The 24088-nt window shown below is 37.2% G+C and overlaps 3 protein-coding genes across 10 annotated transcripts; 1 reads left to right on the top strand and 2 right to left on the bottom strand.

Annotated features, from left to right (window-relative positions):
* The first annotated feature begins 1331 nt into the window (after window positions 1–1331).
* On the top strand, window positions 1332–4912 carry prok1 (prokineticin 1). The gene is made up of 3 exons (XM_079897667.1): window positions 1332–1623; window positions 2685–2810; window positions 3562–4912. The coding sequence occupies exons 1-3, from the start codon at window positions 1552–1554 to the stop codon at window positions 3679–3681; spliced, it is 318 nt and encodes a 105-aa protein (XP_079753793.1). The 5' UTR covers window positions 1332–1551; the 3' UTR covers window positions 3682–4912.
* On the bottom strand, window positions 4559–8574 carry LOC307174026 (uncharacterized protein). 3 transcript variants are annotated; one of them, XM_079897665.1, is made up of 6 exons: window positions 8449–8574; window positions 7856–8161; window positions 7514–7637; window positions 7314–7429; window positions 7190–7227; window positions 4559–5837 (listed from the first exon to the last, which is right to left on the bottom strand). In XM_079897665.1, exons 1-6 carry the CDS (start codon window positions 8486–8488, stop codon window positions 5664–5666), a joined length of 798 nt encoding a protein of 265 aa, XP_079753791.1. In that variant the 5' UTR covers window positions 8489–8574; the 3' UTR covers window positions 4559–5663. The 3 variants fall into 3 exon arrangements, with proteins under 3 accessions (XP_079753791.1, XP_079753790.1, XP_079753792.1); XM_079897664.1 differs by having other exon boundaries at window positions 4858–5837; window positions 7314–7432; XM_079897666.1 differs by having other exon boundaries at window positions 4858–5837; window positions 7856–8016.
* A 603-nt stretch (window positions 8575–9177) lies between these two features.
* Window positions 9178–24040, bottom strand: LOC307174024 (zinc finger protein 335-like). Of its 6 annotated transcripts, none has more exons than XM_079897661.1 (28): window positions 23910–24040; window positions 21954–22152; window positions 21592–21862; window positions 21421–21498; window positions 18956–19873; window positions 18272–18415; window positions 18043–18198; window positions 17645–17903; window positions 17315–17492; window positions 16995–17107; window positions 16769–16787; window positions 16502–16639; window positions 16248–16324; window positions 15991–16151; window positions 15690–15907; window positions 14875–14974; window positions 14648–14721; window positions 13750–14018; window positions 13525–13666; window positions 13225–13431; window positions 12992–13134; window positions 12664–12803; window positions 11918–12018; window positions 11641–11727; window positions 11001–11084; window positions 10793–10858; window positions 9995–10100; window positions 9178–9859 (listed from the first exon to the last, which is right to left on the bottom strand). In XM_079897661.1, exons 2-28 carry the CDS (start codon window positions 22143–22145, stop codon window positions 9738–9740), a joined length of 4563 nt encoding a protein of 1520 aa, XP_079753787.1. In that variant the 5' UTR covers window positions 22146–22152; window positions 23910–24040; the 3' UTR covers window positions 9178–9737. The 6 variants fall into 6 exon arrangements, with proteins under 6 accessions (XP_079753787.1, XP_079753782.1, XP_079753783.1 ...); XM_079897656.1 differs by having other exon boundaries at window positions 21954–22147; window positions 23910–24034; XM_079897657.1 differs by having other exon boundaries at window positions 13525–13663; window positions 23910–24028.
* Between the last annotated feature and the right edge of the window lie 48 nt (window positions 24041–24088).

Below are 24088 nucleotides of genomic sequence, written 5' to 3'. Positions count from 1 at the left end.
GAATACGTTTAACAGTCTGTGCCTGACTGGCACATTTAAGACTTGTGAATAGGAAATTGTCAGTGAATGACAGTGCATATTATGTCACGGGGTGACTGTAGGCTTGAACGTCTCAAATGAATTGACAAGTGCTTAATTTGTTGTGATTTACCTGGGAGCTGCATCATATTGTCAGGAAGCAAAAATAAACGTTTCTCTCGTCAACCCTTGCGCTGATGACTCATTTCCTATGAACTTACTTGACTTGCGTTGGTACTCTGAAACTTGGCTGCAAAACTGACATACTCTGGCGCTGTAAAGGGTGATGAATCTTAATAATTCAAATGAGAAGGTGATAATTATGGCCCCGTGGACTCCTGTAAAATGAACAAGTGCCTTGTGGAGAAGTGAATAAGGGGGGAAATTAAATTACTTTAACAAGCTACGCATGAAACCGGATGCATAGAGGATATTAGATGATGGGGATTCTTTCTCTTTGACAATGGAGTAAATCATTTTAAAATATATATTTTCAAATGATTGTTTACATCATTACAAATGATAAATCCTCAAATTTAAAATATAAAAAAAGATATATTGTGATATTCTATTTGTTGCACAATTTAATAAATTAGAGAATCTAACTGCAGATACTAAAAATTATACAAACTATACCTACAAAACTTTAATCAATCAAACAAACTAGAGAATTTACTGAAATATTACATAGTAATTTGTGCTCTATTGATTCCCAACTAGGAATACTTGGAACGATTTTGATTTGTTAAACCTATAAAAGTAAAGAAAAAAAAACTGATTTAAGTTCATTTTAAGAAAAGAATTAAAACACTAAATTAATAAACAAAATATTGCGTTTTTTATGAATTTCTGTGGATGACACCGATAATATTCGTGCTACTGTGTAAATCTGTTTTCAAACCACATATCAGCTGTGATTTTAATAAATTCTGACTTTAATTGTATTAATGATATTGTGATGATAAAGGATATTCGGTATAAAATGAGTTGACAGTATGAACACATTTCAGGTTTCAGTGAAGGTGTACTTGAGACTTATTGATTGGGGCTTTTGGGGGGGGGACGATTTGGCAAACAATGCTCTTCTAAATTTAACTCAGCTGATTAATAACCACGCATATCCAATGAAAAACGTGCTAATAGCTGGTGTCATCAGGAAGGATTAGCTTGAAGTGAAACATCCAGTAAAGGTCTCTTCTCCATCATCTGGTCCAGCGTCATACAGAAAGAGATGACGAAGTCTCTGCGGAGGTGTGGGTGGGGGGGAAAGAGGGGCGAGGGGAGATAAAGAGAAAGAGAGATGGAGAAAGAAAGAGAGAGACAGAGCCAGATCTCAGACCTTATTTCAGAAGTTACCAAAGACTCCACACTCTGAGACAGAAGGTTAAGAACAGCAGAGAAGTCAAATCGTCTCCTCAGGGCCATATAAAATCCTCTGGGAGCTCCGCAGGACAGAAGAAAGATCAATAGGGAGATTTAGAAGACTGAAATAAGATCGTGCTCTTAGTGTTGTGTGGTGTTTGTCCCGCTGCTATGAGCAGGGTGTTGATACTGTCCGTGCTCCTGCTGTCCCTGAGCTGGTGCAGATGTGCCGTCATCACAGGGGTGAGTCTGACTGTAATCTCACTCCATTTACTCTTAGTCATTTTTATTCATTTTATTTTTCATTCATTTATGCAATTATACATAATAATGAATAGTGTTCAGTTGGTTTCAATAACTTATAGTGAAACAAGTTTTTTATAAATGGATGCACTTTATCCTAAATGGATTGGTAACAATAAGGTTTCATTTGTTAACATTAACTATACAGCATTTATTAGTTAATGTTAATATCAGCATTGACTAATACATGTTTAAGATCAAAAGTTGTATTTGTTAGTTAATGCCCTGTAAACTGATGTGTTTTTAGTAATAGGTTAATAAATGCTTCAAAAAATGTTAATTAACTAATGTTAACAAAAGAGACGTTACCAGTGGATACAGTTTATTTATGATTTACCTTCATTGTGTTTGTTCAGGCTTATTGTTTAATTGATAATTGTTTGCCTGTCAGGCTGTGTGTCATATTAAATTAACTGTATTAGAATAAATGTTTTTGAAAGGACAGTTTGTTCATTGTTCATCAGATTTTAGATGCGTTTTTCCACATTTACCTATATAGCCTAATCCTTTTTGCATTTCTATCACCCCCCAATATTTGATAAGGGTTTCCCTTCCTTTTTAGCTTAATACTCTCACAGCCCCATCAGTAACATCCTAAATTGATATCCTCCATTTAACTCATATTATCATCTAGCATTTTCATTTAATAAAGAATAATAAATATATTGCAAGATACACTTAAAAAAACAGACTTACCAAGAAAGTGGCTTGCTGGTCTATAAAAGGTTCTGAACATTCTAGGTAATATTATAGAACAAACTAACTTTCTGAGAAAGGCATTATTTAATCTTATTTATAAGAAAAAATGTTAACGACGGTCATTTGCGCTCTTGGCATTGGAGAATTCAAATACACAGAAGCTCAATATCACTCATGACCAAATACACTATATCATTTGTACAAAATTGTAATCTTACAAGTAAACAATCCAAAGCAAGATCTTATATGTATTGGGAATCAAGGGCATACAGTATGTGACGTGTTCTGTGTTTGTGTGTCAGGCGTGTGACAGGGATGTGCAGTGTGGCGTGGGTCTGTGCTGTGCCGTGAGTCTGTGGCTCCGAGGCCTGCGGATGTGCACACCACAGGGGCTGGAAGGAGACGAATGCCACCCGTACAGCCACAAGGTATACAGATACACTCACACACACACACTGTACAGAGCCATGAGAGACCCCTCCGGAAAATCAAAGCAGTGATTCGACTGGCTGGCTCGAGGGAACCCAAGGTTAACAGTTGTAAGAAGAGAAAGAGAAAAATGGAGACAAGGAGAAATAGAGAGAAAGAGCAAAACAGAGATAGAACGGACAATAGATTGTCAAACAACTCTAAATTGAAAAGAAACATTCGGATTCAAGAATGCAATCTCTTTTTAAACATCTGATCTGATTGTGAAGTAAACATTCAGCCAGAGATGAGTGAGAAAGGCTTTAAAAGAATCTGCTGATAAGTGTAGCTGATATCGATCGAATGTCTCACAGATCAGGGCTGTTCATCACTCTGACGGACAGTCTCAGACTGATACAGAAGCTTTGCCATTCAGCGTAGGCTACGAGGTGAAGAAAAGCAGATTTGGGAGGTTTTGTGACTCAGTGATGACTAATAAAACTGACAAGATCCTTAAACAGAAACCTACGCTTATAGAATTTTGTAGTATCTTGATTGGCTGACCTAACATCTGCAAAGATTTCATTAGAATGGTGACGTCTTTACACCAGTCAAGGTTTAAAAATAAATGTCTTTATTTTTATTATTTTGAATGTAGCAATTCATGTTTTTTTAATCAATGCATTGCTGATCAATAATAATAATAAATGATATGAAATAATAATGTCATGTAGTGATTAATAAAGTTATCTGTGTGTTTTGACTTTGCAGTTTCCTTTCCCCGGGAAGAGACAACACCACACCTGCCCCTGCCTGCCACATCTGGTCTGCACCAGCTACAGCGATAACAGATATCGCTGTAACAGCGACTTTAAAAACATAGACTTTTAACACTGGAAAGAGTGCAAGAGGAATAGAGGAGGGGAATACTTGAAAGTAGGATAGCACAAGAAGATTAATAACAAGTGCCATAGCACCTTTCTGCTCATTTTTATTTTTCACTCTCATGCACTTTGCAGAACAGAAATGCAGACCTTATTCGCAGTGGCGCAAGGTCTACATTTAGAATCACTGGTTTACCTTGCCATCCACTACACTTGATAGTAAAAGCAAAGTTAGTCTCATCACCAGATTACCTTTATGTTACACACACCTTGATATATACACCTTTATGTTGTGTACATGCAAACAGAGACATTTTGGAATGTGCTTAGGAGGGAGTCATATTTCTGAATAATTTATCTTCAATATGCTGTAAATATGTTGAAGGCTTAGTTATTATAAATAAAATATAATCAGTCTGAATTGTCTTTGTGCTTTTTTTCACTGTGTGAAGAGTGAATGTGAACTGGATCTTTTCATGCATTCAGACTTTTTGATGTCTTGCCCTTAATGTTTCTGTTAACGAAGTATATGACGGGGGAAAATAATTAGAATTTCTTTAAAACATTAACAGTTTTAAACTATAGCATCAAATCACTCCTGACTTTCTCTGAAATGCACACCTACTGCTCAAGGTGAGATATTAAACTAGCAACACTAGCAAACAATAGTGTTTCATCCCTAACAGGGAACTTTCACAGAACTCTCAAAATTATGAACAAACGTTCTTCCAGTAACGTTAATAGAATGTTCATTAAAAGTAATCATGTTCGCAACAAATAATCATTGTTAACATGCGTTAGGGTGTCAACACTCACTGAAAAATCTATTTGATTTTCCAAGATAATGGAAACTAAATTTTGGAGAAAAAACATGCCCTAGACCTCCAAAAAGAGATTTTATATACTTTCAAAATGAGAAATAATAGATAAGACATATGCATTAGCACATATAAAACATAAAGGTTTATGAATGTAAAAATGTAAAATAGAAAATTAGGTGCAATACAGGAACATAAAGCATTGTTTTCAATATTACACAATAGTAGAGATGTGTGTAGTAGATAGTAGAGATGTGTTTTCAATATTACACAATTAGAGATGTGTGAATCAAAGATAACCATTTGACCCTTCTTTTTTTAATTTCACTTCTTTTTAACAGTCTACGTCTGTTCTGTATGACCGGGGCAATCTGAGTTTGACTTCATAGAATGTAAAAAAAAAAAAAAAAAAAAAAAACACTATTGCAGTATCTATTCAAAGATGGTTCCTATGAACTCTGCAGTGAATGCAAATGAATTCTCTTCATTTCTGAAAGCTTCTGGCTGATTAACATGGATAGGTCAACAAATTGCCTAGAACAAACATTATTAAGACAAAGCAAGGGTGCCCTAAAATGTTGATGTTGAATTTATTGGCATGATTTGTGGAAAGTTGTTGTCCTGATTCATTTGAATGGCCTTGATTAAACCAGGGCCCTTGAAATCACCATATATGTTTGTGTAACTTTGCTCTGCAATACTTATGCTTTTGACAGAAGTGGCCAAGACTCACTCTCGATTCTGATGGGTCTTGCCATTGCTGCCAAAAGAAGTACTGGATTGCAAAAATTGGTTATTACCGATTTCGACATCTAACTAGTTTCATAGCTGAAAGGTTCTCTATTCATCCAAAATAAAATTATTGTAATTATAATTATTGTCATCCTGTGCGTTTCTGTCTACCAAACACCCAAATTTAACGATATACAGTATGAGAGTAAAGAGTAATTAATTTTTAGCTTCATATAGAGACAGTACACAATATAGTTTTTTACTATATAGACGTTTTTAGGCATTTGTTATCATCATTTATATTTGATATTATCATATCAAACAGTGTTGCATAAATAGTTTCTCATAATGAAAAGAAATATCCATTTAACAGCCAAAAACAACAAATGAAAAAAATCTAAAGAATGTAAATATTATAGAAAACAAACATCACAAATGTTTATGCTGGTGCTCTCAAAATAGTGGAGTATTCTACACTTCCCTCTGTTGTGAATGTACATCTTGAAGAAGGATCCGTGTCTCCTGGACTGCGTATCTGTAAATTGGCATAAATTTCAGATGGATCCTGGTGGGGCTTGAAGTCCACCATAGAGTAGATGACGCTGTTCTGCTCCTATGGAGAGATGTTGAGCAGACAGGGTTTGATTCTACAAATCATCCATCTCTACCAAGATGTTCCCAGTTGATGAAGATGATTACAGATTAGCATACTATTATGAATAAGGAATGAAACGATTAAGCAGAATGCAAGCTGTGGTTGAACTCATCGGTTTTACCCCATAATAAACCTTATTTGTAGCATGACCGATGAATGTATCATAAAAGTGGGAGATATATAAAAATAAATAATCTGTAATTTACACTCAAAAAATAAGTTGTTGAACGAACTTGATTAAATTAAGGAAAACTTTTCCACAAAAATGAATTACATTTTCCAACAAAATCTAATATGTTGGAAATGATTTGTTGTAATCTTGTTGTATGAACCTAAATTCATTTAGTCATTCCTACTAGATAAAGATTTGTCAGGTTGACTACAATTAATCTTTGCCCAGCCTAGAATCGCCAACATTATGATTTTAGCTAATTTGACTCTACAGTTATTTCCAATGATAGTCACTAGTGTTCAATTTAATTAAAACCTCTTTTTACATAGCAATATTGAATATTATGCAAGTGTGCGAATAAGGTTTAATGCAAAAATAGTGTACAATGAGTGCCCACAGCCCTAAGCTAAACACAGTCGCCACTCTTCTGCATAATGGTAACCACAAAATTCAAAAAACATTACAGAAAGTCCTCCAAATTTCTAACATAACTGAATATTAAACACTAACATTAACTGACAACATCTTTCCATTTACAGAAAAACACATAAAATAACACTTTAATCCCTAAATTTACCCTCCTAATGCAGTCCCTTGCAAAGCATGCTGGGAACTACAGATCCATTGCCCAGTTAGTTGTCAACAAAAATGATTCATGTAGTTTTCACACAAATTAATCAAGTAAACGTCAGTTTTAAATATATTAGGTCGATTGAACACAATTAAATTGTGACAAAATATTAAACAATCGTGTTACTTTTGCTTATTTTAATTAATTGAATTTAACAAGAGGCAAAAATTCATTTTTAGCGCAATTTTCCACCGGACAAATTGCGATTGTTAACTCATGATTTCTGTTCTGTGCGTCTGTGCGCACCAATCTTGCACTTCTATCTACTCCTCAACCAGACCACCTAGAGACTTCGGGTTTTCGGCATTGTGTTAAGGAAGGTCTAATCTCGGGAACGCACAAAAAAAAATCCAGGAAAAGATTTACTATCTCTTAGTGTTGTGATCCCATGAGGTGAGAACACTCACTGAGTTTTTATTACTTGTTTGAGTGTACACTTAAATATCTTACATCTGTCTGGGACTAAATAAAAGTCATCCGTCAATTGAAAATGTATGTACTTCTTACCATAGTGGTGTTAGCAGAACCACAAGTTCCACTTATTCCTGTGGGAGAGAAAAAAAAAAAGTGATCAACCCAAAAGACAGATTACCTTAGATAATTGAAAATAATCATCGTCCATTGCACCTACCTGTGGATTTTTTCTTCCTGGTCTTTAGACGATAGACAAGCAGTGTGACTGAGATGACAGCAAACACCAGAACACTTAAAACTGCAGCGAGCGTGTAGGTTGTTTCCCAGCCGTCACTGCTTAATGTTGTGTTACACAGATTAATGACTATTACTATACTAATTGAATTGTAAGGGGTTAATATTTGTGACAAAATTTACCTGAGTTTCCCTGCGTCATTCTCAGAAACAATGGGTGCAGAGGGAGAAGAGGGCCAGACTGTTGGCTTGATGGAGGATTTTGGCGAAAGAGGAGCTGTGTTTACTCCACTGAGATCTTTAAGGTCTATTTGTGGAAAATACCAGTATTTTTACATTTTTATTTTACAATTTATAAAAAAAAATAAAATAAAAAAAAACTATTAAATAATATTTAAATACAACTTTCAAATGAGAATGACCAACACATAGCCCATAAAAGTCTGATCAATTGATTACAAAGTAATTATCAACCCTTAATCAATGTATGCAAAAAAACAGTAATTTATAAAAAGAAAATCTCACCAGAAACTGTAACTTCAACACGTTCGGTGCCAGGGAACACTGCGACACCACACATGTATATGCCAGCATCCATTACACTCAGGCCCGTAATTATTACTTCAAATCCTCCACTGTAATTATTGATGAGTATTCTTCCTCGATACAGGGGAGCAACGTATCCTCTATTATTCACAAAGGAGAAGCACTCTGACTGATCAAACTTACAGCAAACTTTTTCAAAACTATTATAATATCGGTTAAAGGAATATTTTAAAATAATTTGCCCTGATGAATAAATCACATGGAGTCCTTCGGTTGGATTCATTCCTGAAAAACATTTTCTGAACATTATTGTTCTTTCATTTTAAAATTGAGATTATATACATAATCCCATCTTTTATTGCTACTTGAATATTGTATTTTATTCTTGAAATGATAAAAATAGATTTAAGTTCTAATAAAAGAATTTCGTAAAAATCAATCCATAAACTTTTTAAATTGATCTAATATATATATATATTAAATCTGCTATCAAATTTAAATAGGGAATTACAATGATGCTTTTGCTCCATAATCTTTTAAAAAGAGCAGAAAAAAACAAAAAACATTCTCACCGTTCTTCAAGAGCACAAGAAGAAAGAAAATCAGCTTCATTTTTCTCTCGAATAATTCAAATGTTCTCTAAAAAGCTGGACTGACTTCGGCAAGCTTTATGTTCTTCTTCTGTCAAATTGAGGAACAAACTCTAAATATAAGACCATGACGAACAACTAACAGAAAAAGGAAGTGTGGCCTTGTAACTCTGTTGAAATGATGTTCTTCAAATGTGTTAATCAAGCCTGTTATCCAGCAATGAAAACCAGATATTTCTTTACAACCACTAACAGTGCTAATTGAACATTATGATTTCAATAGTATCTCTTGCCATCTGTGGCATGTTTTTGAACACATCATAAAATAATTTTGATGGCTCTATCAGTAGCATATAAGAAACCATAATGCTTAAACCTTACATGTTATATTAGCAACTATATCTTCTGCACAAAATTATATACAATTTTATTGGAACTATTAGAGGAACTATTGCCTCAAATGATGTTGTTTACATTTTTTTTTTAATTAAGCCTGTCACCCATTAACAAAAAACAGATATTTTGGTACTCAACTACATAAATTTTACCAACGATGCAAACTTAACATTCTGTGTTAATTTAAGACTTAGTCTTAAGAATGCAATTGAATACAACAGAAAATCATGTTGACTCCACCCTTAGCCTGTAAAAACATATAAAAATAAAAATGACATTTACTGTAATGAACATTCAATGAGAACTAAGAAAATGAACGATAGGTTAAAGAGGTTGTGATTTATTTGGTATGCATTTTAAGTTCCTTTCTGTAGCCATCTCAAAGAAAAATAAATCTTTCAAACTTAAGAAGCTAAAGATGAAACGGCACGTTTTACATAAAATGAAAAATGATCAACCCTCCTTTCATAACAATGTTAATGTCAATCCTCCAGTCTACCGCTTACACACTGTCATTGAAGTAGCATCTACCGTAGTACATTACAGTGACATGAAGAATTAAATACAGGATTCTCTATACAAGCTGCTCTTGGCTTTCGTGTTTCTTTTTCTTTACAAGGCAAAACACTGTAGGCACACAAAGTTAAATGCTTTAAATATTTACAGTGGCATGAGTTGTATAATTTGCAGAGAGGATCTAACTGTACATTCACCCTTTTACTGACTAATTCTGGTAGAAGACAAATTTAAGCCTGTGGAATAACCCGTCAGAGTTTTTTGGTGTCCACTGCACTCATCTGTAACCGAGACGAGCCGCAGATGCTCTGTCTGTGTGTCGGTGTTGTTAAATAATAGTCAAAGTGTGTGTCTTGTTTTTACTCCTCAGTAAAAGTGATTACGTCATACTGGATGCCCTGTTGTTGCAGCTGCTCCAGTTGTTCAGGTGTGGCCTCGGTGTAAACCGTCTGAGTCTGAGCCATGGCTGCATCTGCAACAGCTTCACACACACACACAAACATCACTTACATCACCTCTGATTCTTCTGCATTACCAGAAGGTTGAAGTATTACAATGTTCTGTCTTGGCATTTCGAGTGATCAAAACTACTAAGGTAAAAGGTGAAAGGTCCTACCAGTGACAGCGGAATGGGCCGCTGCCTCCAGGTCCTCAGGGGCCACAACCTGTTGTTCGGCAGTGATGGGGACGTACTGGATCTGTCCATCCTGAGACAGAGCAATCTGACAAAAACAGACATTTACACATGAACCAGTTTTTCCGTTTTCACTGTTAAAGCCAGTTAGGTAAATGTACGTCCACACTACCGTTCAAAAGTTTGGGGTCAAAAGTTTCTTTCTTTTTTTGTCTTTATAAATGATTAAAATTAATAATACATTAAACTGATCAAAAAGTTCAAGTTAAGACTTTTACATTGTAAGAAAGATTTATATTTCAAATAAATGCTGTTCTTTTGAATTTTCAATTCAAAGAATCCTAAAAAAAAGTACCGGTATATCACTGTTTCTAAAAAGAAAACCATTAAGCAGCACAAATGTTTTTGAACTTTGATAATAATCAGAAAGTAGCACCAAATCAGCATATAAGAATGATTTCTGAAGGATCAAAGGACATTGAAGTCCGGAGTAATGATGCTAAAGATTTAGGGTTGCCATCACAGGAAACTGGTGCACCAAACTTTTGAACAGTAGCATACTTCTGATTTATGCTGCTTCATTAAAATAACATATAGAGGTTTAATATGCTGTCATTAACAACACATATGCACATGCCATTTGGCATTATGAACATTGCCGTAGAACAAAATACTTTCAAGTTATCATGTTGCATTTACTGTAATTCAGACATGCCAATAATGTAACATAAACTAAGCTGAAATGTAAAAAGCAGGTTTGTATCCTGCTCAGAGCTCAACCTGTTGCTCCTGCAGAAACGTCCCATCATGCTCGTACTGAATGTGAGCGATCCGCCCATCCTCCATCTGCAATATAATGTCCAACAGACCATGAATGAAACTGAAAATGCTTTTCAGTCAGTAGTTACGGATCAGATGAGCCTGTTTCTAGCCCGAGAACTGTTTTGGAGCCCGGGGGTCATGAATGATCTAAAGAGCACATACTAACCTGAATGTGGTTTCCGTCAGATACCACCACATATTCCCGTGGGAGCAGGTGCTGAACTCCATCCTGAGAGATGATATACTGGACCTGAAAAAATGTAGGGCAGAAGAGGGCACCAAAATTGTAACTCTTGAATTGTAAATCTTGAAAACTAATTGACAACAGAAAACGACTGTGTATTTTATATATAAATTAAGGGTCGGTAAGATTTTTAAATGTTTTTGAAAGCAATTTCTTGTGTTCACTCTATTCAATAATAAAAAAAAATCCATTAAAAACAGTAATATTGTGAAATATTATTACAATTTAAAATAACTTTTCTATTTATAATATTTTCTAAAATAAAATGTTCTATTTTAAAATGTATTTGTTTTCCTATGATGGCAAAGCTTTCTTAAATGTCACATGATCCTTCAGAAATCATTCTAATATGATGCTTAAGACACATTTCTTCTTATTATCAATGCAGAAAACAGTTGTGCTGCTGAATATTTTTATGGAAACTGATATTTGTTTTACTCAATTAACTCATTTCTTTCTTGGAAAAAAATACATAAAAATTCTTACCAACCCCAACTTTTGAGCTGTAGCGTTTATGACTTTTGCTGGTTGTCAGAATAAAGCCCTAGAAAATGAGTTGTACCTCAGTGACCTGATTGTCTCCAGTCATTAAGTGCTGTACCGTCTGTCCATCTACTGTTGTGAACTGCTGAATATAAGTCGCCTCCTCCTGAGAAATAGAGAGTTTGGTCAAAAACAAAACTAAGCTAAACATGAAACCTGAAACTACCTTAAGTCTGACATAAGATAATAATCAAAACCATCTGCATTACATGCAAATTAAAATGTAATAAGCTGTTCTTTAATTAGCCAAAAAGAGTCAATTACATAAAGGATGAAAATGAGCAATTGCGCAATACCTGGTCAGAAAGCGACTGATCCTGAGTCACAATGATGTGTTCCTGACCCAAAGCCTGCTGCAACCTCTCCGGACTGATGACTGTCTGACCTGCCTGCAGATCTGGAGAACATGGGAAAAACAAATATTATTAGGTAGAAGTAAAAATTAAGAACAACGAAAGTGCCCCTATAATGCTTTTTAGGATATTAGGATATTCGACAGCATGTGTAAATAATATGGACCAAGCGATTTTCAAAATAGACACATTTTCCACCAACCAGAGGATTGATTTTGTAAAACTAATCGTTATTATTCGTATCTTTGGGTAAACAAGTGCTGAAGAAGCCTTTGGACTGGAGCTGAAATTCAGATATGGTAATTTGGTAATATGGTAATGGAATTTGGTTTCAGACACACACTGTAAGTGGTAAACCAATCACAACAGACCAGGCCATCTGACCAATAAGAGAAGAGTAGGCTCACGGAAAGGAGGAGTCTAGAGAGACCCATTCCTTGATCGAACCGTTTCAGACACTGTGAGAAAAGAGCTGCAATGTGTATTATGAGAAAATTAAAGTGTTTTGACATTGGATACATGTAAACCTATTGTAGAAGACCTCCAACAACAACATTAGGAACCTTTAAAAATAGCATAATAGGGGCACTTTTACAACATAACTAAAAATGTCAAATAATCAGAACAGGGCTGTGTGAATCCATTATTTCTATATAAACAAAATACTGTTTCACAAGGTCTGCACTTACTCTGTAGTGTGGCTAAAGCTTCTTCATCGCTGTTAACAATGATGGTCTGCTGAGAGGGGACAGGGCGGGTTTTACGGGGCGAGGGTTCCTGAGTGTGAAGCCGCTCCATGTGAAACTTTAGATGGCCATTACGGTTAAATCTAAAAGAGAAACTCAGAGCACTGAGAAGCTGCAGAGGCCTGTGTGTATACGTGTTGTTTACATCGAATATTAGAAGCGTTTATGGATGTAGAATAGACTAGTACAAACCATAATGTAAACAGCACAAATTATGTGATAAATCAATTCTATTATCATTTTAACAATGGTTTCTCATTTGCTCCCTCACCTCTGGCCGCAGACCTGACAGGCGTAAGGCTTCTCGTTGGTGTGTGTCATCATGTGGCGTCTCAGGTCTTTCTTGTTTTTAGAGGCAAAACTGCAGCTCGTGCATTTATGAGGCCTCAAATATGCGTGCATGGCCATGTGAGACTAAGATTGTAAAAAAAAAAAGTATTGAACACAAATTTATTTATTTTTGACAGGTAAGAAAAAATTCATAGACACTGCATTAACACACACCTTGACTTCTGGCCAAGAGGGCGCTGTAAAGTCACAGTCTGGACACTTGAATGTTTTGGGGTCTATGTGCGCCCTCTTGTGGTTCTCCATGTCCGAGCGGCCGTGGAAAGCCTCCATGCAGATGCGGCAGGAGAAGCGTTTGGTGTTTAACTGTTGAGAAGGGGGTGATGGACACAGGGAAGGGGAACCTGGAGCTTCACTGCTTAGCTGCAGAAAGAGAATTTCAGCAATTCAACTTTCCATTGGGAAGGAACATAACATTGCTTATTCCATATGTGAAGTAGCAAAACCCAGTCTTACCTCTACCTGCTGCAGGACCCCATCTGTCAAGCCTGAGCTCAGGAAAAACCTCTCTTTATTCTCTTTGAGAGGTGTAGAGATGGACAAGGGCTCAGTACTCACTTCCATGACCTGAGGCTCTGCAGAGGGTTCCTCTAAACTGCTGACAACACACACGCATCATCTTAAAGGGTTTATATGACATTTATAGGCATTGCAGTGGCAGTTTTCGATGTGAAGTAGTACCTCTGTGCTGTCTCGTCGGAGGCCTGCTCCACCACGCTGAAATCTGCTCCCTCGTATGTACCGATGCCAATCTGTGTAACTTCCTGCGACTCACCAGTTGTCTCCTCTTGCTCCACCTCTCCTGTAGCTGTCTCAAAAGCCTCTTGAACCAGAGTGTCCCCATTTTCTGACACATGGAAGGTGACGATCTTTTGAGGCTCACTCCCAGAGCCATCTCCGGGCCACGTTCCCGTCTCCAGAGTCTTACCGTCGGTTTTCAGCACTGCCACCTGAGTAGAGTGAATCGACTGATCAAGACATTATAGGATTTATATTTAAATACAGATATATAATGAATAAAATGGTAAATTATTTTATAGATTCATGTTCATATGATATGTGATGATATGATTCTGAGACAGAGTAAAATCCTAATTCTAATTTGATACTGATGACTTTTATAGAGATGCACAGATGTAATAAGCCATAAGCATAAAAAACGCTGATAGTATTATAGTTTTTTCATAATTACTAAGAATTCATTGAATTTCATAAATAATCTACAATAAGCAGGCTTTTGGCAAACTATCTTATAATACATCCAATTATTCCTGTGTAATTATTTTCTGATGTCTTTAATAAGCATAATACTATTATAACATTATGAATTTAACGCTAAAATATCTTGTGTGCCTTTTTGTAGGGGTGCATCTGAACACTTAAAAGCACAATTCAAAAGCAAAACAGATCTGGTTTTTGTTACTTACTCTTTTACATATAACACTAATTCACTTACTGATACCTCTTCATCCAATAAATGCCATATAAATTAGGCATTTATAACATTATTCTATATTCAGAATCAGAATTCCAGTAGAATTAACCTATGGTAGAAGATGCCCAGTGTGTCAGTACATACCTGCAGTTCTCTGGCGTTACTCATGTTTAGCAACAGATCTAGAGCATTCTGGGCTGAGAGGTCTGTGGTCTGGGCTGTGAAAGAAGGTACAGTTTAAATTTAACACCATAAGCTGGATATTAATATCATGAGGTCAATGGTAAAATATGTGTAAATGAATTCATAGATCACACACTATATTTTAGATGGGTTACAACCACAGATGTACTGACAACTTTTTTACTGACCTTGCTCGTAAATGATGGTAGTGTTTCCCAGTGCATCTTGGGATATAGATGTGTTCCCAATGGACTCCATGTTTTGGAGCGTAATGGGGTCCACTGTTACCTTTAGGTGTGAACATTTAAAAAAAAAAAAAAAAAAACTTTTATATTTTATATATATATATATATATATATATATATATATATATATATATAGTAGTTTTCATTTAACAACCATGCCTTGTACAACTCATTATTTGTATTATAATTATAGCATTTATCTAAATAACTTCTAATTGTCGGAGCCGATAGTGCCTTTTTGCTTCGGGCAACCTGAGTTCGAGTCTCGCCCTTTCCTTTGTGTACGAACACAGTCATCCACAACCTCAAATAAGAGGAGCTGTGCTTATATAATTCATTCGTAAATCATATCATACAAGGTTTAAAACATTTAATAGACATATCAAATAGTAGAAAATGTGAATTATGTAGTATTTTAGTTGATATTACTCTTGCAAAGCTCTATTATCTGAGAGACGCACAGAGACGACAGTGCGGCTATTTGATTTGTGCTCATTTTATTCAGAGTTTTCACTCATTCACTTCACACACTCATTATTGCGTAGTGATTTTAGAGGTTTACGTATAATATTGTGCTATCCCCTGGCTCACTAGTTATCCAGAAAACACGAGGCGTGACTGCCTGCCAAATATTTGTTCTATTATTTGGTCAAATTCGTTATCCGTTTTGAAGCCGTTATCCATGCCTTTCCAAATAAGGTATTCGGCTAAAATGTATTTACTATGGATGGATGGATGGTGCATATCCATGTACTCACAATTGTCCCCTGAAATCCCTGGGTTTCTTGCTGTAATTTCAGCTCTTCAATCTCCTGCATGGAGAAAACGGGCGTCTGGCGTCGACGAATTGGCTCCTCTGGGTGGGATTGACTCCACTCATCGAAGTCCTCGGGGTGGCGACACTGCACATGCAGCCGCAGGTTCTTCCTGTGTCTTGTTGTGAAGTGGCACATGTCGCAGGAGAAGGGCTTTTCACCTGAGCAGGGGGTAAAGATGGACAGGCATGACTGATCAGGAAACCTTCTAACTGCAAACATTCCTAATCGTTACGTGACTCACCAGTGTGTTTAATGGCAATGTGGGACACCAGGAAATCCTCTTTACTCGTGGAGTATTTGCACTCTTCGCATTTGAAAGGTTTGTCGTTGGTGTGGGACAGCTGGTGATTGAGCAGGTGCTTCTTGTCATTGCAGGTGAACTCACAAAACTCACACTTAAACCTGACAAAGAAGATGAGAAAAATAGCTACCTTTACAGTATGTTTACCAGTAGACTTTTTTTTGGAGAAACAGACATGTCACTGACATCTCACTTACGTGCTGTTGCCACAGTTCTGTATGTGCGTGAGAAGATGCATTTTGAAAGTGTAGCGCTTCTTGAAGGATTTCCCACACTGCAAAGCAAACACATTTATACTAGTATTAGCATAGCAAATTATCCAGGGCTGCATTTCCCAAAAACGTCATAAGCCAGTGCTTTCTACAGTTTGCTTAGGTTTATTCATTGATTCATCAAAACTAGCTTAATGAACTAAATTCACATGCTTAGTTGCAGCATACAAGAACTTTACCTTGTCACACATGTGAGGTTTCTCCGTGCTGTGTGTCTTCATGTGCTGCGTCAGGCGTTTCTGCATGGGGTACACGCGGCAGCAGATTGGGCATGGAAACTCGGACACTTTGGGAACCTGTGAAGGATTTATGCAAGACTGCTGTCGCATAAAAAGCTACCCTCATCAAACCACTAAGAGCCAAGTTGAACAGATACATCATGCCAGTAAAAGGACAATTGTGCTAAAACATGATTGTTTGTTGATTTTTAACATCTGGAGCCTTACCATGTCTGTCTTCCGACTCCTAAAAGAGAAGAAACAAGAACATTTATTAATACTCTAATCAGATTATGTCAGGTGTGAGTTTTAAATGAATCCAAAATGTTATATTTTCATAATCTGCACAATATTAAAGGGACAGACACAATGCAGCTTGATTTCAATTTTTTGTTTGACAAAATAAAATTCATGATGAGTGATAAATAAAAGAGGAGACATTTTGAGTTCTTACTTGCTTTTGTTGTGGACGGCTGAATGCCGGATCACGTCCTTCTTGTAAACACTGGAGTATTCACATACCTCACATTTGTAAGGTTTTGTACCTTCATGATTGAACATGTGCTCCTATAGGACACATGGATACATTTTATTATGTGTAATGCCGAATAATGACTAAAGATTTATTTATTTATCTATTTATTTAGACACTGAAGCACATATTATACAAATATTTACATAAAAATATTTCAAAATGTAAAAATTAAAACATTAAAATAGTAAATATATTTTTATGGATTTATGGTTTGTAAGATGAAGGACTCTAGTTCTTACCTTCAGTGAGGACCACCGTTTGCAGCGGTAGCTGCACTGCAGGCACTTGAAGCGTTCAGGGTCGTTTCCCTCATGAGAATCCACGTGGAATCTGAGATCCTCTTGTGAAAGAAAGCGAGAGCCACAGATCCAGCAGTTATGAGGCCTTAGCAGAGGCTTAAGGGATCTGTAGTATTTACTTAAAAAAAGAAAAATGAGATATTGACTGTCCAGAATATGTGGTTACATTGGATTATAAAATATTCTAAGATATAATTTGTGTCAAACAGACAAGTCAAATCAATCAAATGTTGTTGTGGATGATCAAAAAGTAGTGCCGGCATTACATACTTGCGATTCATGTACTTTTTGTACTTCTTCTGAAGGAAACGTTTTGAAGGCCGGCCTCGTTTTTTGGGCAAAGACTCCATGTCATCGTGGCTTGTGTTTGATGATGGATCTTTGTTCTCTGAATCTGACTGACTGACGCCTGGCTCCGCTGCCGTCCCGTTGGATAATGAGGAAGTTCCATTCTCTAATCCAGAGGAACTTGCTTCTTCAGGAGCTTGAGGGTCCTCTGCATTGTTCGCTTGAGACACTGCTGCCATCTCTGTTTTATAAAAAGGTGAAAATAAGAGTTATCACAGACCAATGAAAAAGTTACATTTAAATATCTGAATGCAACTAGCTAAAAATTACTGTTTTATTTAATATATTTCTGTGACCCAAAAAGCTAAATGAACATTGACCTGTCTCAGGAAGGAATTTGCGAGGTGGCCCCACCATCCTGCGGGGACGTTTCCGTGAGGTAGAGGAAGAGGATGAAGAACAGGAAGGAGGAGTGGAGTGACTGGGAGCCAATTTGGGCCTGGCCTCTTCCTCAGCTGGCTTATAATCACTGTCACCTGAGTGCAAATTAAAACTGCATTAAAAAACAGAAAATTATGAAATGGTGACTGCAAACGGCACTCCACTAACCTTGATCATCAAGAGCGCCCGCATCAATGATGTCATCATCTTCCTCTTCTGGCGGCTCCTCCTTTTTGACCTCACCGACCGCCCTGGCCTTGCTTTCGGACTTTCGTGGACGTCCCCGTCCACGTTTCTTTTGGCCTGGAACACCTGCTTGTGAGATAGCACATCCTGAACTAGAGAACCTAAAAAACTGTATGCATAAATCAAGACCTGATGGAAACTCAAAGTCGGCATGAAAAAGTCAGATTTTGTCCATTGGGAATTGTTTAGATAAGTGTGGTTTGCTATTGCTGCAATCTCCTGTGAGTGACAGGATGCCTCATCCTCATAAAAGAGATGTTGTTGCAAGTGGGAGGGGAGGTCATTTCGATTTAGGCACATAAAAAAAATATGAATAAATAATTTATAATAAACACTGCAATATTATATAAAATATAAGAATTGTCCTTCTATCATATTTCATGGTAACTTTAAGACTGTTCAATTAAAATTTTATTATTTCTTACTTTATTTTCTTATTACTAGTCTTTGTGGCCACCATCTGCCTATAATTTGTCGAGCACAAAGTATAGTCCTGGATAAGGACTGCAAGGTTTGAGAGTGCCATTTGGGACGTGGCCATTAATGGGGCTGATATTAGTTTATTTTTACATTTGACAAAGACATAATTAGCACCTCCTACTTTACCTGCTGGTTTAAAGTGCTTATCTCTCATGTGGTTGATGAGTGTATCCTTAGAAGCGCTTTTATATGGGCACATCCTACACCTAAACTGCTGTACGATCACCACCTCCATCATTTCCTCCAGTTCGGCCATGTCTGGGGTTCTGTGCCCAGATTCAACCACCACCCCAGACCCCACCACTTCAGGATCTGGTTGGGTGGAATAGGTCCCACTGCTACTTATGTATGGGCCAGGCAAGTTATCGTTGCAGTCCATTTGGTCATTGAGCTGGGACCCCATCGTGTCAGCCAGGGAGTGGCGAACAGAGCCCTCGTCGGCATATAGTGAGCCATGCGACATGTAGGAGTGCTGGGGCTCTTCTACCACGCTATCTTCCTGCTCCGAGGCCGAGACGTGATCCCTGTCATCCATGCTGCTGTCGATATAACGTGAATGCTGCGGCCGCTCCGCCCCGTAGTCCAAAAACCCATCACTGCACTCTACAACATAGCGGGAGGAGCGAAATGAGCACCTCTGAGAGCTATCGGTTGTACCGCTGCATTCTGCTGCGTAACGCCGTAGAGGTTCTTCTGAGTCAGCCACGTTGTAGTCTGTGACACCAGAATGACGTGGGGTCTGGTCTGGTTCGGTTCCCGAGCACTCGACGTACCGAGCCTCTCTGGTCTGGTCTGGGTCGTCTCCTCCACTGCATTCTATGTACTGGGAGTGCTGAGGCTGGTCTGGGCGGCTGCAGCTGCTACTGCTGTCGTCATGCTCACGGTATCCGGAGTGTCCAGGCTGGTCGGGTTCCACACTGCCCTGCGGGTTTTCTGACAGGTCTGCCTGGTCCAGGCAAGTGGAGGTGGGTCCATCAGCAAGGGCTTCAATGGCAATGCGGCTTGACAGTGCAGAGGAAGACATCCGTGCCACCATAGGAGCTCCTACACACACAGTGAACAAAGAAAATGTCTGAATATCCAAAAACTACCCCACTTCTCTTTTATTTCTGCAAATGTATTTGATTTTTAAAGGAATAGTTCACCCAAATATAAAAATTCTGTCATCATTTACTCACCCTCATGTCGCTTCAAACCCGTATGACTTTCTTTCTTCTGTGTCACAAAAGAATTTATTTTGAACTTCTGAACAGTTCTAGTTCCCATTGACTTCCATTGTATGTTTTGCAAATTGAACTGAATCTGTTTGGTTACCAATATTCTTCAAAATATCTTTTTTTGTTCCACAGAAGAAAGTCAGTCATTCAGGTTTGGAATGACATGAGGGCGAGTGAAGAATTTTTATTTTTGGGTGAACTGTCCCTTTAAGTTCATTTGAAATATTCTTTCCTGCAACGAGTGTGGCAGTAACACAAGCACATTTGGGTCAAACAATACATTGATTAACAACTTTAAAATCTAGATTTGTCACGAAGATTATGCTGAGAAAAAGAACAAAAGGGAATTTTACTACAAGATAACTAATGACAGTGCCATATGAATGTATAATTTAGCCACACATGAAAAATCGTCCATAATGTATTCATGCTCATGATGTTTCACGCTCAATCATGCCCATTTGATTAGCATTTTTCTGTGGAACACAGAAAACGTTATTTAGCATAGTAGTTCGCAACCTTTTTGACTCCAAGGCCCCCCAATGTCTACAAAAAACTAAAATAAGTAACAACAATTATAGTTTAAATTAAAAAAATAGTTTTCCAGAAGTTTGGGAGTGAATTAATATAAGAAATGCTTATAACTTTAGCTTTTTTATTTTAAGTCATTCATAATCAAGAAGACATATTTATTTGATTGAGAACCACTGATTTAACAAAGGTAAAGGCTGCTTTTTTCCATACTGGTACTGCCAACCTCCAAAAGGAACAAAAGCACTATAAAAGTATTGCATGGCTATTTTTATGGTACATTTTTATAGCTTTACAGCCCCCGTTCCCACTCACCTTCATTGTATGGAAAACAGCAGACTGGACAGGTAAATAACAAATTTTGTGTTCCATTGAAAAGGAAATGAATTTACTTTCCAATGACATGAGGTTAAGTGAATGATGACAGAGCTTAAATATTTTGCTAAACTATCCCTTTAATTGATTTATCCCTTTAACTATTATTTAATTTAATTTAAAACCTATCTAGGCTGCGTCTGAATATGCATACTTCCCTACTTTAGAGTAGTTGTGTTAAAGACGGTATATGAAAAGAGTAGCACGTGCAAATTAACAGTATTCATTAAACAGTAGGCAAAAAGTACCAGGATGACTTACTACCACTGGCAAGATTCTGAAGTGCGCATCCTATGGACCCTTTACTATCCCATGAGGCCACGGGAAGGGATTTGTGAATGGCTGTAGGTCACGTCTGGATTACATTAATACTATGTAGAACGAAAGTACTTTTACAAAAGAAGAACCTACTAGAATATGTGATTTCAGACGCAGCCCTAAACTGTGAACTCTGGGGATCTTTCTCACCATCATCAGGACCTTGGAGTATCAGATACTGTGTGGTCTCTGCACTGCCATCCTCTGCACTTGTAACTGCAATACATCCTGTAAAATGGGCATAGAAACACAGCATTTACATTGAATACTAAACTTAAATACCTTGAGTGTAATAAAAATGAAGAGGCAAGGTTTTTCTACCATTCATAATGTCGGGTCCAATGGTGGATTCAATGATCTTATCAATAGCCGAGCCAAGATCTGAGGACGTGGAAGCAGTGGAATCAGAAACCATCATTCCTCCTTCAGAAACAGCACTGGAGTGCACCAGGACCTGGACAGACTCCGAAACCAGAACCGATTGTGTCACGGTGGAGACGCTGGAGACACTGGTTGACTGGGCGACAGAAGAGGAGTCTGGGAGATGAACTCTTTGCACATCTGTACTGGAGCTTGTCTCTGGGATAAAAACCTACAAAACACCCACCCAAAGAAAAAATTCAAAATGAAGAATTACACACCAACATGTGGAGCTACGCAGATGTGTGGATTACTTGTCTTACCACAAGTCCCTCGGAGCTCTGTCCTACGTGACAGTCTGATTCTGGGGCCGGGGCAGGAGGAGCGGCCGCATCGCTGCTATCGGCAGACATGGCTTCTGAAGACTCCATGCCCATGCCGCTTTCTGACGGCTCCTCCATCCCAGAATGCCCCACATCACTGCTGCTCTCCACCTCCATGTCGTCAGAATCCATCTCTGCTCTATGGGAAAGTGTCTGTCACTCGGTTATACAGCACTGAATGTGTCCTGAATTATAAATGCTAGGATATGGAAGACATGTGGACAAGTGCATAATGTAAAGTGTAGGTAAGTATAATCATTTTATTTAAAAAATAAATAAATGAATAAATGAATAAAAAAACAAGTAAAAATTATTTTGATGTATTGAAGTGATTCAGTGGATGTTCAGTATTTTAATATTTATATGAATAATATATTGTTTAAAATAATGATTTAACACACTAATGTTCAAAAGTCTGAGGTCATTAAGATTTTGCATTAATCTGATCTAAAGTGTCCGTAAAGACATTTATAATATTACAAATAAATGCTGTTCTTTGAAATGTTCTATTCATCAAGGAATCTAAAAAAAAAAAATCATCATGATGCACAGTTGTTTTCAACATTGATAATAATAAATGTTTCTTGAGCAGCAAATCATCATATTAGAATGATTTCTGAAGGATCATGTGACACTGAAGACTGGAGTAATGATGCTGAAAATTCAGCTTTGCCATCATCAATTACATTTCACAATATTACTACATTTACTATAGTTATTTATTTTTATCATTAAATGCATTCTGGGTGTGCGTAAGAGACTTTTTTTAAATACAAAAAAATTATAATAATAAAACCTTTCCGACACCAAACTTTTTAACTTTACTGTAGGCTTCATATATCAAATTATATATTAATTATATGTTATATAGATTTTCCAATTGTTTCTCACAGTAATGTGAGCTAAGTAGGCTAATCTGTGTGGAAATAAAGTAATTTAAAACTATATATACATAGAGAGTTTAATTTGATACACTTTGCATGTGTTCTTTTCATTCATTCACATAAACATTCATTCACCTGCATATTCTCTGCAGTATTTGCACAAGAGCCTTATTGCACAATTAACATTAGAATTTTCTAAATAATTAATTGCACATTACATAGCACGTTTTATTCACATCTATTCTCTTTATATTTTGTGTTGGTTTTGTATGAAATGTTATTGCCTACTGTGTGATTTGATTATGTCAAATGATGTAAGGTTTTTTTTTTTAAAAAACAAAATTTAACGAACGTCTCAAATTCCCCCAGGGGATGAATGCAGTTGTTGTGATAGCACCTTTCTAGGTCACTTAAGTACTTTATAAGCATATTATAAGCTTACCAGCGAAACCACAAGCCAACGTGGTCTCCACATGCACTTTAACAGCAAAAAAATTAAAAAAAATAAACCCTAAACCATTTGATTTCTACAATACGCCAAATGATATCAATCCCTCCCCACCAGAGCACCCATCTGGCTGTGTTTGGGACATAAAACCTGTCGTTTGATTCAAACTTCTCAAGGACATCAAGGTCCTGGTTCTTACTCATCATTAACACGTTTTAATGTTGAGCACACTAACAGCTTTATGGAGACAATGTCACAGCAATAGATCATAAGTTAAAGCTTGAGGCCCCGCATGAACTGTAGCTGGCTAATCTTGTCTTGTTCGTTTCAAATGACTATGTGCTGCCCTTCCTCCTGCCTGCTCGCGCAGCGCCATTTTCCCTCCCGCCGCACCGAGTTTATTTTTTTCCGCTCAGGCGATATGAAGAACCGCTCGGGGACCTCGAGGGCCTGCGTGAGCAGGGAGAGCCAGTCCGCCCGAATGTTTTTCTCTCGGCCATCATGCAAGAAGCTGAATTTGTAAACAATTTGCCCCCATTATTTTGAGCTAGGAATTTTTCTTACCGTAAATAGACGATTGTTTTGCTCTTCAAGCTCGCGAATGAGGCGAAATAAATAAATCTTCGAAAGCGAATAGTTGCTGTGCTTTCTAGTCGGGCGCCATCAGCGTCTCCTCGCTTCCTGTCCTCAGAGCTGGCCGGAACTCATTTATCTGTCATGGGGAAAAGACGGAGTGGGATAAA

This window comes from Squalius cephalus, assembly GCF_949319135.1.
Source record: "Squalius cephalus genome assembly, chromosome: 16".
NCBI classification, from domain to species: Eukaryota; Metazoa; Chordata; class Actinopteri; order Cypriniformes; family Leuciscidae; genus Squalius; species Squalius cephalus.
This window is presented reverse-complemented; position numbering and strand designations above follow the sequence as displayed.